We start from the raw sequence: 14940 nt of genomic DNA, 5'->3' as shown, positions 1-14940 counted from the left end.
TTATGTTCTCTAAGTTAGGTTATTTTATAATATGGATATAAAAATAAAATACAAAAAAAATACAAAATACTTATAAACATATCAGAGTCAAACCGAGAAAAGTCTGCAGCGATTTTGATAGCCCACGCAGTGCAAGTGTTATTTACACGTCATAAATTCATAGAAGTTTGACGTTTAAAATGACACTTGCACTGCGTGGGCTATCAAAATCGCTGCAGACTTTTCTTGGTCTAACTATAGAGTTAGACCAAGGTTAGGTTTATAGAAAAAACCTAACCTAGGGTGCCGCCAGCAGCGGGGCAAGGCCCAAGCTGCCGGTGGTCAGGGCTGCAGAGAGAGGAACCGGCGGACTATCCGTGCCGTGTCCAAGATTACCGCCTTCTGCATCTGACCCTTGATCCAACCACCTAGCGAGAGTCTCTCAAGATGTTGGTCGAGACTCTTCGCTATTAGACCGTTCGCTGATAGAACTATCGGGACAATGATTGTCAAATCAACATCCTACATGGCGGTTATCTCGTGAGCCAAGTCTAGGTACTTACTGGACTTGTCCTTCTCGGCTTTCACGAGATTCTCATCATGGGGGATGGTGATGTCAACGAGCACGGCCCGGCGTTGCGCTCGATCTATTATCACAATGTCAGGCTTATTGGCTACAATAGTCCTGTCAGTGATGATAGATCGATCCCAATAATTATTATTATTACAATCAATATTGCAAACGCTTGACGCATAAAACACGTTACAACACCCATCCACAGGCTACTTGTAGTTTTACCCTGTGCTCGTTTAGGGGTCACGCGGGCAAAAAGACAGCTTGTCGGACTTATCCCGTGGTATGGGGACAGGTGGAGCTACCAACCCATGCCCGTGGGATAAGCAAAGTCTAATCCAGTGGCGGGGGCAGCGCGTAGCCGGACTTAATCCCTGCGCTGCGCCAGTAGCCCGGGCATACGTACATAGGCCTGTAATTGAAATAGGAATCATTTGTAGGGTATAGTACACATTATGCACTAATGTAGGTAACAAAACATCTCATGCACTCTCTATTGGCAAACCCAAGAACAGTGTAGGAACTATTACACATTTTTTTTTGACCTCATGGCTCCTCTACACGATGGGCCAACGCCGGCCACTCCAAGGGACGCAGCCATGCGGTAGACTGAGATAGCAATATCATTTGCTCCCTCTAACGCATAAATGCGTCCCTTGCGAGTGGCCGGCGTTGGCCCATCGTGTAGAGGAGCCATAACACATATATTATACTACACTTTGCCTAACACTCCGCTGTTCAAAACTTTGACGCCATTTATTTCCTTGCAAGCATCTACCGTTAAATGAGCCGTCTTCACGCTATATCCTTCCACGACCACGATCAATTCCTTTCTTCGGATTTATGGGTGATTACCGGCTGTACGCGGACAAAGCCGCAGGCAAAGGTATGGTTAGCTAACTTGAGATCAAATAACATTGTACAGTCAGCAACAGACGTTGCTAAGCAGGCGAGGTGTTGAATATTACCTTGACACATGCTTGACACACTCTTATTATCTTAACAATATAGTCGCGTCGAGATCATTTTGAACACCTGGCCCGCTTAGTAATTTCTGCTGCTGACTGAATAATAGGTAGGTACCTACCTACCTATTCACTAATGACACTAATGCTTGAGATAGAGAAGATAAGTATATAATTACAAATAAATTGCTTGTCCTTAAGCTACTGTGGTGTGGGACGTAAAGACAAACACTATCTCTGGAGTATAGGTTTATTCTGCTCTATGATACTTATGCTAGGGTATATATAGGGTACATGTGAGAGAGTGTGCGTGCACACTACACCTCCCTTCCAAAGAAAAAAAAGATTATAAGTTTAAATATATAATAATCTTTTTTTTTGTTCATATATTTAGTAAGTGTTAATAAGAGTAAATAGAACACAGTTACACAGTTTTAAAATTTATAACAAAAAAAATATTAAATCAAAATCTAAGAAATATCAATATAACCTTTTATCGTTTAAAGTTAGATTGGAAAAAAAATTGCAAAAAGAAAAACCTTAGTCGTAAAACAAAGCAGATATATTTACGGCTGTTGTTGTCCTGAATACCAATAAAATAAAAATAAAAAATATAATTAACATATGACAATTGCAAAAAAAAAAAAAAAACAAAGATAATAAACACAATTTCAGCACGCTTTGATGACGAAACGAAATTACAAAGTAGGTACATTACACAGTTATATACTAGTCATAAGAAAAATAAAAACCCAAAGATTTATAAAAAAAAAACACAAAATAAAAAAGAAATCACATTATTCAAACATTATCACTATTATAAAAAACAGTTCTTGTCCATTTAGGACACATGTGTCTAATTAGTCAATCCTAGGTAGGTACCTTTACTTTACATTCGGTATTTATCATATTTTAATACATCAATACATCATATTCTCAAATCCATAATTGTTGTTACATACTTGCAAGTAGTTTCTTAATTATTCCGTTTTTAAGACGTCATTATTGTTAAATTTCACTTTATTTATTATATTATTTTAACTCAAAGTGTGCATCCTGTGTGCATCACTTGCGGCAAGGGTACACAACGCATTTATTTTATGGCCGGCCGACCTTAATACACATTTATTTATTTATTTGCTCAGGATACAAGGAATTTATTTATTACGCGCGCACACCTATTATTTCATTATTTATACACTCAGGCAGTTCTTTTAACACGTCCATACATAAAACCTTCCATGTGTCCAAGGAGTCTCCACGATTGATGCTCGATCGAATCATGGTCAGACGCCAAGGATTCCGTGCCTGCCTTGTATCCTGGCGTACCCTCGCTATACCGTATCGCTCAAGGCCGCCTCTCGGGCCACCGAAGATGCGATAGGCATGTTCTATTTATATATATTTTACTTCATATTTCCCTCTCATACACAAAACATTCAAAAACCAACCGTATAACGCAACACCATGAAAGCTTCAACATGTAAGAATTTCAACAACTCTTAGTTGATCAGGCTAATCGTTCTTTGAAAAACTTATATATATCAGCCTTCCCAAGCACTACTTAAATAAAAACCAATTCCTTCTACACATATCAAACTATACCTCTCAAAACTATTCCATCCTATTTCTTTACATAAACTTCCAATCTCAAACATTTCTAAACCACAACCCATAAAATTCCAGCTTTAAAACAATCCTAAGCATACCTACCAACTAATAAAACTTTTCATAAACGATCACAATCCTGTTTTTTTAATACTTTTTTTTACCACCCGATTCATTTATCGTCATTTATCAATATTGTCATTATTTCATTTCACTTTGATCTTAAATCCGTCAAGTCCATATTATATGTCAACTCCAAACACATTAAATTACAAAAAAAATTGTCTTAAAATCAAAATAATCCTTAATTAATAAACCATCACTAATCTAGTATAATAATAATATGATATATGGTTAAAAGGCGGTATCGCGTTATATTTTGCATTTGTTATTACAAAAATATTATTATGTTAAGTTTTATCAAGTATGATTTGTTTTAATACATTACATTGAATTCAAAAGATCTAAAACACTGCAGGAAGACTATGAAATTTGAGATGAAATGACAGACTTCACGTGCCATTCCATATATGGAGTACACGCGCCGCCGTCATGTGGGCTATAGGTATTCGAGAAGGATGAAGTAATTGTGTCATTCATGTACTGATAATACTTAAGCAAATTTGAAAAAAATATGAATGATCACCGGAAAGCAAATTGAGGCAAGGAAAAATAATAATTATAGGAAAAAAAAATTAGCACCAAAATACACTTAAGACTGAAAATTAATTATTATTCTCGTTAATCGTTATATAATGACCGCCCTTTTATCCATATTGTGTTTCGTCATCTAGCGGCATTATCATAAATGAAATGTTATCAATAGTTCATACACTTATAAAATAATTAGTTAATGAATGCCTTAAAAATGTACGATTAAAAACTTTAAAAATAGAAGTCACTTCAATTATGTCTGTTTTTCACTTTTTTACTACCACTGTGATACGCTGGATCTCGTGCCTTGGTTTAGGGCACCCGTAGCTGCAGACCACGCCCTTATCCACCGACACGAGCAACGCCCAGCAGCAACCAACATCACAAAAATTACAAGTCTCAATTTTATTTTTAATTTTTATTAAGGTAATTCTTATTTATGTCTCGTTTACAGTCACACCTTATTTTTCTTTAAATTATTTTGTTTACTTCACTGCCCGAGAAATATTCATACGCACTTTATTTTTTCCACTGTTTTTATTACTGTCTATTTACTTAGTCGAACTTTTTTTTTCCCGTTAATTTTGTAACAGAGTTCCGTTAAATCACTATAAGTTCGGATCACTACTTATCAACTGTTCCAATAGTCCGATAGGTTTTTTTTTTTTTTAAGTTGTTATAACACTTTAATTTATGCACTAGTTTAACTTTCAAAACTGTCCACACTGTGCAGTATCTATAACTGTCAATATGATTGAAATCAAATGTAATGTCCTTGTAAATATTGTTGATTTAATTTGTATTCTTCGTTTTCTTGTTGTTCGTCCTCTGGCTGGCGCGGCGCGCCGCCAGTGCAGCGCAAGGCCGCACTGGCAGGATCGCCATGTGGTGTGGGACGTAAAGACAAACACTATCTCTGGAGTATAGGTTTATTCTGCTCTATGATACTTATGCTAGGGTATATATAGGGTACATGTGAGAGAGTGTGCGTGCACACTACACTACGTTATCTCAGAATGAGAGTAGGATGAAGTGATAACTGTATATTTCATATATAACTTTATTCTTTGCCGATAACTCCTCATCGATACCGACACATGATAATAGGTCTTGATAACACTTCTGATATTGACACAATGACCTCTCGGAGGGCAAATGAAAATATTAATAGGGGTTTCAAAACATAACTTTTTAAAACTAATTTCACTCGCAAATATTTGGCTGTGGATTTATGTAAGTTAATGTATTTATACTGATTTTGTGACTATTATGCTTGCGTGAAATGCGGTGTAAAACTATATTAGGAACTAGGTGCACTGATAAGTTAATAGATTATATTAATTAGGTAATTACATCATAAATGAATATCTAAATGCATTATCTGTCGATGTATCCTCAAAGTCGATTAACTTACAATAATATTATCATAGGCAACCCTATTGTTTGAATCAAAGATCACGTTTATATAATATAAACAAACGTTTGTATTGTATTAGTCCTACTGCGACTGTTGACTAGAGAAGTTCTGTTCTGTATAATCAGAACATAAAAGAAATATTGCTTATAAAAAACAACAAAGAATTAAAACCCCACTTGGATTGCCTGTTCTAACTCCCATAACCACTGTGATCAAAGACCGTAAAAAGTCAAAATAAAAATAAAGTGTTGTGTTAAAAATGCTGTGCAATTGTGACCATCTCTTGGAAAATTCCAAAGAGCACTACTACAACTGTAGTGCTATGTGGGATGAGCGCAAGATTGGATATCCATGTCCGAAGTAAGCAGCCAGCCTATTATGGATAGCTTTATCCATCTTTATCCACGTGATAAAATAACTGTCACTGTTTAACACCGTGGGAAAGAAAGTGACGGACACCGTTTTATCACGCTGTCACGTAGACAAGAACGACCATCATATCCGTACAGCCAGCCTATTATGGATAGCTTTATCCATCTTTATCCACGTGATAAAATAACTGTCACTGTTTAACACCGTGGGAAAGAAAGTGACGGACACCGTTTTATCACGCTGTCACGTAGACAAGAACGACCATCATATCCGTACGACTCTATGTAGATACCTATTATATGTTTTTTATTAAAGTGTATAAGTGCATATTTTTAATAGAAAAATATATTAATTGATCTTATATCAATAAAGGAAATAGGCTTTTTAATTTTTTTTGTGACTGTAGAACTACTACCAAAATTAATAGAAATTGGTGCAACCACTTAATACTTGCCTATGTATTTTGCTTGCATTTTTGTACCCACTGAAAATTACAAAATGTTACTAAAAATCGGTGGATTTATTTTCAAGTTTTTGCGAGACTTCATTGCAATTTAAAATATTTAGGTAAAGTCAGCTGAAGATCGTGAAACGTCAGATGCTAACAAAATCTGTGATACTTTGTTTACATTTTTGCAATTTCTACTGAACTTCACTTTAATAACGTAACGTAATAGGAACCCTGACGGGACACTGCGTTTGCGCAATCCGCACCTGCGACACCTGGAGCGTGACTTCATCTACCACCTGGGCCTGGACACTAGCGCCGACGTGTCCGCCATGTTCGGAGACGTCAAGGTTAGTATACAGCTGTATACAGCACTACACCTGGAGTGTGACGTCATACCACCTAGGCCTGGACACTAGCGCCGACGTGTCCGACATGTTCGGAGACGTCAAGGTTAGTAAACAGCTGTATACAGCACTAAACCTGGAGTGTGACCTACCTATTGATTTACAGTCTTATTCGAACTTTAAAGATACGTCAAATATTAGATATAGAAACGATATGGATCAGATATGTCAGTGTCAAAAGTGACGTTTCTTCAAACAAAACGAAGAAACGTCACTTTTGTCACTTGTTTGACACTGACATATCCCATCCATACAAGTGTCAAATGTGACGTTTTTTTGAAGAAACGTCACTTTTGACATTTCATGTACCACCAAAAGTCGTGATATTAAATAAAATTATCAGTTTCGTACGGTAGACTTTTTAAACTTAGGTCAGCTAAACGTACGAGTAGGACACATGTCGTTAGAAATTTCGCAATTTATCCATTTTAAACTTAGGTCAACTAGACGTAGGAAAAAAGGTCGTTAGTATTTTCGTGCACTAGCAGTATTGTACTTTAGATATTTAAAACATAGGTTAAATTAACCATAGGACGTTCATCTTTAGGAATTTCGTACATTAGACAATTTGTTTTTCGATGTTCTGTCTTTAGGAATTTCATACTTAGGATTTTTGATTTTAGAAATTATGCTACATAACCGTTGGTAGGTATTTGGAAATACCTTACATCGCTACATGGATAAAACTAAATTATTCTAGATGGTCTAGGTTTCAAGGCGAGTTACTTGATCATTCACTTATAAGTTCATTTGAAATTTAAATAAGGTAAATGGAGCTTAAAACAAGGTAGGGCTGTGGTGCATTTTAACAGCGTTATTCGTAAGGGTCAAAAATAATACTGTGTTCACGTCTTTCCTGTAGACATACACAAGAGTTAAGGGCTATAAAGGTTAATTTTCTTATTTAATCCTTATCCACGTGAAAAGGTTCTCCTTTTATTTAGAGAACTATGATAAAATCATTACTTACATGCCCACAAGCTGTTAACTATTGCCCACAGGAGAGAAAAATGTACAGTTCGCGCGAACACACTAGTTTTCTCTCCTGTGGGCAATAGAGCACGCTCGATCAAAAATTGCTGGCGGTTAAAATTAGGTATCTCCGTATTAGGTATCTAATTTTGTGGATAATTTTGGAATGCGTTGACTTTACCATACTTAGGTTTAAAGTCGTAGAAGTAGTACGCCATTATTTCCCAACAACTAGTACCTACCCTTAATCATCATAATATTTTTCAGTTCGTCTGTATGGGCGGCACCAAATACCGCATGCGCGAGTTCGCTCTCCACGTAAGACAGGCGCTGGGTCTGCCTGACACAGGCAAGATGGAAAACCTGACCAAACACGCGCACCGGTACGCCATGTATAAAGTGGGGCCTGTCATCTCTGTCAGCGTAAGTAATAGTACATTACATACCTAGGGAGGTGAATTCGTGAATGCTCCAGATCTGCGATCTGGGGCTTTACGAATTACCGCCCGTGGTTTGTCTAAAGTTTTACGTCTTGCCTTGGCCACGGGCCTAGGGTGACGTAAAGTCTATTTTTTTTATTCGGTGGACTAAAATGACATTTATTATTATGAAATTTTATTTTATGTTCATATTATGAAATGTCATTTTAGTCTACCGAATAAAAAAATAGACTTTATAGATAGGTACCGAAGTTCACGGTGCATGTGAGGCAAGCTGTTTTACGGACACAGGTAGGGTTTGCACAGGCATGGGAAGAATGAAGATCCGCGCATCTGGATCCAGATACGGATAATTTCAAACCCTAGACACAGGAAAGCAGGAGGACCGGGCTGAATCGGGCCAAGCATGCGTACCGGTAGGCGGTACTACGCCATATATAAATATAGTGTCTGTCAGCGTAAGTTTCTATGAAGCACATAATATTTCACATCATACGTTGTGCGGATGTCCAAATGGTTATTCAATTACATATTTAACTAACTCTGGAGAGCTTCCATTCAAGTCCTTCCAAGATCGAAAATTTAGATTTGACACTGGCGATTAATCTATCATCAATATCATCATACAAAGTAAGAATGTACAGTCAGCTGCAGACAGAGGTGACCCCCCTGGATAGAAGTTTGTTTGCAGGGGAGGGGGGGGGGAGGTCACCTCTCTCTGCAGCTGACTGTACCAATACCATATGCAACTTTTGACATCAAATTCCAATCACACAACCCTGGATATTTCATTCATGGACTCTGTTACGATTGATAACCCTTTCATGGCCACCATCACATAAATATTGTTATCCTTTTCCAGCACGGCATCGGAATACCCTCCATGAGCATCCTCCTCCAGGAGATTTTCAAGCTGCTCCACTACGCGTGCGCAAAGGACCCAGTGTTCTTCAGAATAGGGACCAGTGGGGGTCTCGGTGTGCCCCCAGGGTCGGTGGTTGTGTCGTCGTGGGGCCTGAATGGGACCTTGGAAAAAAGTTACAATATTGTGAGTGTAATGTGTATTGTTTACCCTGTGTTTTTCAGTCGAGTTCACAAACACTGTTCCTGGTCCTGGATAGGAACTAGTGGTGGAGTTCTAGGAACTAGTGGTGGAGACCTAGGAACTAGTGATGGAGTTCTCGTAGAAATTATGTCGGATTTTACTTCAGGAGTGGGCTGGGTGTCTGAAGAGCATGAACCTTGATGGGACTCAGTGGCTTTAGGGACTAATTATGATCAGTTTCGAACGGTAACCATTGCAGAATAAGTATAGAATCTCGGCAAATATAACGATTTAGGTATCATTAAAAGGCAAACTGAATTAATAGTGGTATAGGATTACGGTGTCCCTATTACACAATGTTAAATATGAGTGCCAGTGTAGGAGTAGAAACATTATTACGTAGCACGCTATACAAATCGCGAAAACAACAACAACGCGTTATGTGCGCTAGCGGCGAGGCGTTTCACTTGATCTGGATTTTGGATGCAGTGGACGCACCTTATGAAGTTGATTTAAACTCTTTATTTCAGCCTGTGCTTGGCAAGGTGCGCAAACTGCCCTCGTTCTTTGATGAGCGTCTGTACAGGGAGGTGCAGTCAGTGGCCACACACGAGGGTTACACCACTTATATCGGAGGCACTATGGCTGCAGATGATTTCTATCGAGGTGAGAAACACAGAATTAAGAGACACAGATTTAGGATGTGCAAGCACACACTGCTCGCCCTTAGAGTTGGTCAAAGAGTTGGCGTAATCATGATTTATATGGCTGAAATGAGACTGTAATCTTTTAAATTAAATCAATACCTTATTTTCTAGGCCAAGCTCGCATTGATGGACCATTCTGTGACCACACAGAGGCGGACAAAATGTCCTTCCTACGCACTCTCTCAGAGCTAGGCGTGAAGAACATAGAGATGGAGGCCACAGCCTTCGCCGCGTATACCAGGGAGGCAGGAGTGCGAGCAGCTGACGTATGTGTCACCCTTCTGGACAGACTGCAGGGCGACCAGGTCCGTAGCTTTGATGAGAGATGGCGCTGATATCAACCGCGTAAAGTTTTTTTAATTTGCTTATAGATGGCGTGATAATCAATATGAGGATTAGTTTATTTCCTTTGTCAGACTTGTATCTTCATTGTACAGGTGACGTCAAGCAAAGCCACAATGCTGGAGTGGCAGAACCGTCCCATAGCTCTGGTGGGGAGTTTCATCGCCAACTACTGCAAACGCCGGGCATTGCTCCATGGCAGCCAATAACCCCCAATCCTATAGCTCTGGTGGGGAGTTTCATCGCCAACTGCTGCAAGAACGCGTGTGAGAACCCAAGTCATGCTAGAGGGTCTGGCGTGGGAATCGTGGGATTGGCTTGGCTTGGTGAAAGAATGGCCAGAAGGCTGTGCTTATATTAGATACATTGTTTACCATCGCACACGTTGAAACAACAGTAGGTTGGGAATTCAAATTCATGGAACACGTATAGTTCAGGGACGTGAGGACATTTCCATAAAGGTGCTCATAGACTTGAGCATTCACTCGAACATCGACTAGGTATTTGTAGATATTCAGAAAATTCGTTAATTGATTCGTCGCTCATTACAAGTGAACGCTCAAGTCTATTAGCACAAAACAAAAGCCGTGGATTCAAACCTCGGTTGTGCTGTATAGACCAGAAAAAAATAATACTCGAGAAAAAATACTCAAAAAGATGACTTCAAATTATGTCAGGATCCATCATACATAGACAAGAGGTTAAACAAATGCAACATGGTGGACAGAACATACACATTGACCAGCCACCAGGGACGGAAACTTTCAAAACTTGCATAACTTTTCACATAAGATAATATCAAAATCTGTCACAATTTAATAAAAAGCTCCTTTTGAATATAAAGAAACTCTTTAACTCCTGTTTAAAATAATTTCCCAGAAGTTTCCTTGAACCATGCCAACTTTTTGTACCTACATTTTCAGTAACTTAGAGTTGGGACATCTGTAATTTTGTGTTTACCCTTCACATCAGACCTAAAGCGGGCGACGTGTAGATAATTGATTGGGTACCTTTTCGCTCGAATGTATCCCGATTATTTATTCTACATCCCGAGTCGATTGGTGACGTTTGTTTAGGATGTTCCCTTTAACGAGCCGTTTTATTTATAGAACGAATTACTGACTGACTGGCCCGTTTAAATAACTATATTTGATTCGTAAATGTGATTATTTTTGGCTTGAGCGTGAATGCAAAATTACTCGATTGATGGAATCAAAAATAACTCTAAAGATTCCTCGGACTTCGCTTAGTTAGGTTCATCTATTGTTGATCTGTTTGATAACACCGTCCCCAAATACATATTAATTTTATTCTTCTAATTGATGAACTAATTTAAAAAAAATAAGGCTGTAAAATTAAATAGATTTAAACGCTGCGTTACGATACCACAAACAGAATGATATATATATACATAAACTCCCTTCTGTTGACCGACGACCGTTCTGTTTCGGAGGTTACGACTGGACGTATAATCTAAAAATCAAATAAAATCTGCATTTCAATTACTTTATTACATTAAAATCAATATTGCAAAGACTTGACGCATAAAACACCTTACATTACAACACCCATCCACAGGCTACTTGTAGTTTTGCCCCTGTGCTCGCTTAGGGGCACGCGGACAAAAGATAGCTTGTCGGACTTACCCCGTGGTATGGGGACTACCAACCCATGCCCGTGGGATAAGGAAAGTCCACTCCAGTGGCGGGGTGCAGCGCGTAGCCGGACTTAATCCCTGCACTGCGCCAGTAGCCCGGGCATACGTACATAGGCCTGTAATTGAAATAGGAATCATTTGTAGGTGACACTATGCAACAAGGTAGGTAACAAAACATCTCATGCACTCTCTATTGGCAGCCGACAAGCAGTAAAAAATAAAACAGGTCGAAACCGTTCAGATATAGTGACGCTAGGAGCGCTGCTGGGAATCTAGAGGAATGGTGTGAGCTCGTTAAGGCCATCACGTCAGATATGTACCAGTGGGGTATAATCGAAAGACAACATTTAGTAGCTTAAAATGGTTGAATAATACCAAAGCGACGGTTCCATTCAGTGGCCGTGCAATTTTGCAGCTCGCTGTACATTAATGACTAATGAGAGAGTCGTTTGAAAGCTCTCAGTCGACTGACGTAGCTTATTGTGAGAGCAAATGTGAGGCCATACTCACTGCAGGTCAGCACTTCTCAGACAAAATAAAAACCCTAAATAACACTTACTGTGACGTATACAGAGGCATGATTATCACTGGTACACAGTAATGTCGCACAGAGTTCACAAAATTAATTTTAATCTAAAAAGCACCTTGAAATATTTTTAGTGGCATTTATATCAAAATGGTTCTTCTTCTAATGAATTTGTTTTTTTGAACTCGAGTCAAGTTGTCAATGTTGAAAGTTCTTAACTTAAGTACACTTAAGTATAAAAAATTAAAGTCTTTTAACTAAAGAGTTTTTACCATAGTTACCTAAATCATCTAGTCTGTTCGAAAAGAGACGTGGAATATATGCATGATGAATATGATTCATCATGCATATATTAATAATTTTATAGAGTTTTTATTGAGTTTTTTTATTTATTAATTTTATAGAGTCTGATCGGAAAGAGAAGAGTCTCTTTCCGATCAGACCCTATAAAATTAAGTTGGAGCAGCTCGGCCTAAAGATGGATGATGGTTTTCAATCAATGAAAAACTTTAACGTTCAGTCCAATCACTTTATTACAAAATTAGTATTGCAAATAACATTTCTTTGATATCACTAGACAAGATTAAACTACGCCGCACTTGTAAACCACGTAGACAAAGTTGGGTTTCTTTCCAGTTTAGTTTATATTTCAGTTGGTCATGAGAATAAGCAACATTACACTGATAGGGCCACGAAATACTAAAAGTAATATTATAAATATACGAGTGGCATAAAGAATTAAGGGTCCCGCCGTCACGCTCTTAATCTGGTTGACAGACAGGGGCACGGATTGGGGCACAATGACTAGAAGTTGTAGCAGCGGGGTATGCACGGTGAGTATGAGTAGCACGAGTAGCACAGGTATGGGTAGTTAGGGCTGGCGCTGTCGCGCGCGTGGCCTGATTTGATACCGGCGCCCGGCCAGCATCCGACGTGGCAGCCCCTGCAGAAATTTGGTTAAATATTTGAATGGCATATACTTAATTACCTATTTACCTACTAAATATTTGGTATTTACTTCCCTAACGGTTACCATTATATAGAGAAATAATCTAGTATTTACAATAATAATACAAAGACGATTCATTAATACTTACATAATTCAATATGTAATTTACGTGCTAAAGCAGACAGAAGTAAATTCACAACACTAATTTTATTTCTATTTGTAATTGAGAATAATTTTGACGGCATTTATATAAAAAACACGTCAGTTTAATGCTGACCAAATAATGCTGACTTTTGCTTTTTTTCTGTTTTGAGGTTCGGGATATTACTGCACGAAGGTTTATCTCCACTTTTCAGGTTTTGGAAAACCGAACATCCGAAATTTTCCTAAAGTCCAGGGTTGGTCCAGGGATCAAAAATCTTGGAAATCCGGAATTCTGAATACTTAAAATCTTATTTCATGCAGGTGTACTGAAGGACAGAGGCCTATATTGATCCCGCGGGAGTTATGAATTGTGAAAAAAAAAGCTATAGGATAAAACTGGGATAGATGCCCCGGGGGTATAGTAGCCTTGATTGCAATTACTCTAGTTTCGCGAATGAAACACATGCTATTTTATTTATCTATCGAGAGACTCTGCAACTACAAACTACAACTAAGTTGACCGTGTTGCATGTCTCTGCGCAATTGCATGGGACGGCTAGTTGCGATCAAAGTCTTTGCGGGATAAATATCCTCTTTCTCGACGGGGCATCTATCCTAAACGTAATTTACATGGATCTACATGGATTATGCAACTATCCCATGATTGGGATAGTTGTCCCAAAATTTAGAGGTCCGCAAAAATCGCCAATACTCTGGAAATATCAAAGATAATGTTTATTCCTTTCATAAAATTGAAGATAATAAACCAAAAGTACCTACCCGTTTTACAAATTAGGCATCTTGCTTTTTGTACTAAGAGATATAAAGTAATTTCAAAAAGCGGCCAAGTGCGAGTCGGACTCGCCCATGAAGGGTTCCGTATTTAGGGGATTTATGACGTATTAAAAAAAACTACTTACTAGATCTCGTTCAAACCAATTTTCGGTGGAAGTTTGCATGGTAATGTACATCATATATTTTTTTTAGTTTTATCATTCTCTTATTTTAGAAGTTACAGGGAGGGGGACACACATTTTACCACTTTGGAAGTGTCTCTCGCGCAAACTATTCAGTTTAGAAAAAAATTATATTAGATACCTCAATATCATTTTTGAAGACCTATCCATAGATACTCCACACGTATGTGTTTGATGAAAAAAAATTTTTTGAGTTTCAGTTCTAAGTATGGGGAACCCCCAAAATTTATTGTTTTTTTTTTCTATTTTTGTGTGAAAATCTTAGGGCCCGGCCACATGTCAGCGGTGCGGCGCCGCCGCCGCCGCGCGGCGCGGCACCGCAGAAATCTGCGGCGACGCCCGCCGCAACGCAAAATTCTGCGGTGCCGCGCTGCGGCGCCGCAAAGCGGTGCGCGGCGTCGCGCGCGGTGCCGCAAAGCGGTGCGTTTCGCCGCGCGCGGTGCCGCAAAGCGGTGAGTTTCGCCGCGCGCGGTGCCGCCAAGCGGCGTGCGGCGCCGCGTGCGATGCCACGCTGCATAGTAAAGAATAAAATTCGACTACCAGTTGTTTAATCAGACATGGATCCCTTCACACGTGTTCTGCTCTTGCTGTTGTTATAGCGATAGCGGTTCGCCAAAAAACGCTGCAAATGGTGTTAAAGGTATGAAAATCGGTACGATTGATCTTTAGGACATTTGAAACAATTTGACCCGAAGCACCAACAAATAAAAAAAAACGAGAGGAGTTATGACGTCATCTTTTTTTTGTATGAAATTTA

At 38.8% G+C, this 14940-nt stretch overlaps 1 protein-coding gene and 1 long non-coding RNA gene across 3 annotated transcripts; one reads left to right on the top strand and one right to left on the bottom strand.

Annotated features, from left to right (window-relative positions):
- Window positions 1–5426: 5426 nt before the first annotated feature.
- On the top strand, window positions 5427–10146 carry LOC134662220 (uridine and thymidine phosphorylase-like). 2 transcript variants are annotated; one of them, XM_063518486.1, is made up of 7 exons: window positions 5427–5557; window positions 6247–6367; window positions 7664–7819; window positions 8699–8884; window positions 9412–9547; window positions 9700–9893; window positions 10026–10146. In XM_063518486.1, exons 1-7 carry the CDS (start codon window positions 5457–5459, stop codon window positions 10137–10139), a joined length of 1008 nt encoding a protein of 335 aa, XP_063374556.1. In that variant the 5' UTR covers window positions 5427–5456; the 3' UTR covers window positions 10140–10146. The 2 variants fall into 2 exon arrangements, with proteins under 2 accessions (XP_063374556.1, XP_063374557.1); XM_063518487.1 differs by lacking the exons at window positions 5427–5557; window positions 6247–6367 and adding an exon at window positions 6412–6470.
- Window positions 10147–14097: 3951 nt separating this feature from the next.
- LOC134662219 (uncharacterized) lies at window positions 14098–14441 on the bottom strand. Its single transcript, XR_010098033.1, has 2 exons — window positions 14347–14441; window positions 14098–14304 (listed from the first exon to the last, which is right to left on the bottom strand). It is a non-coding gene; the product is annotated as an uncharacterized LOC134662219 (long non-coding RNA).
- Between the last annotated feature and the right edge of the window lie 499 nt (window positions 14442–14940).

This window comes from Cydia amplana, chromosome 2 (genome assembly GCF_948474715.1).
Source record: "Cydia amplana chromosome 2, ilCydAmpl1.1, whole genome shotgun sequence".
NCBI lineage: Eukaryota > Metazoa > Arthropoda > Insecta > Lepidoptera > Tortricidae > Cydia > Cydia amplana.
This window is presented reverse-complemented; position numbering and strand designations above follow the sequence as displayed.

What these genes read in the sequence shown, in the direction of transcription:
- LOC134662220 (XM_063518486.1), top strand. Translation starts at nt 5,457, where the DNA reads ATGCTGTGCAATTGTGACCATCTCTTGGAAAATTCCAAAGAGCACTAC. An exon ending in GGCCTGTCATCTCTGTCAGC is followed by an intron (nt 7,820 to 8,698) that starts GTAAGTAATAGT and finishes ATCCTTTTCCAG; the next exon opens with CACGGCATCGGAATACCCTC. An exon ending in TGCAGATGATTTCTATCGAG is followed by an intron (nt 9,548 to 9,699) that starts GTGAGAAACACA and finishes CTTATTTTCTAG; the next exon opens with GCCAAGCTCGCATTGATGGA.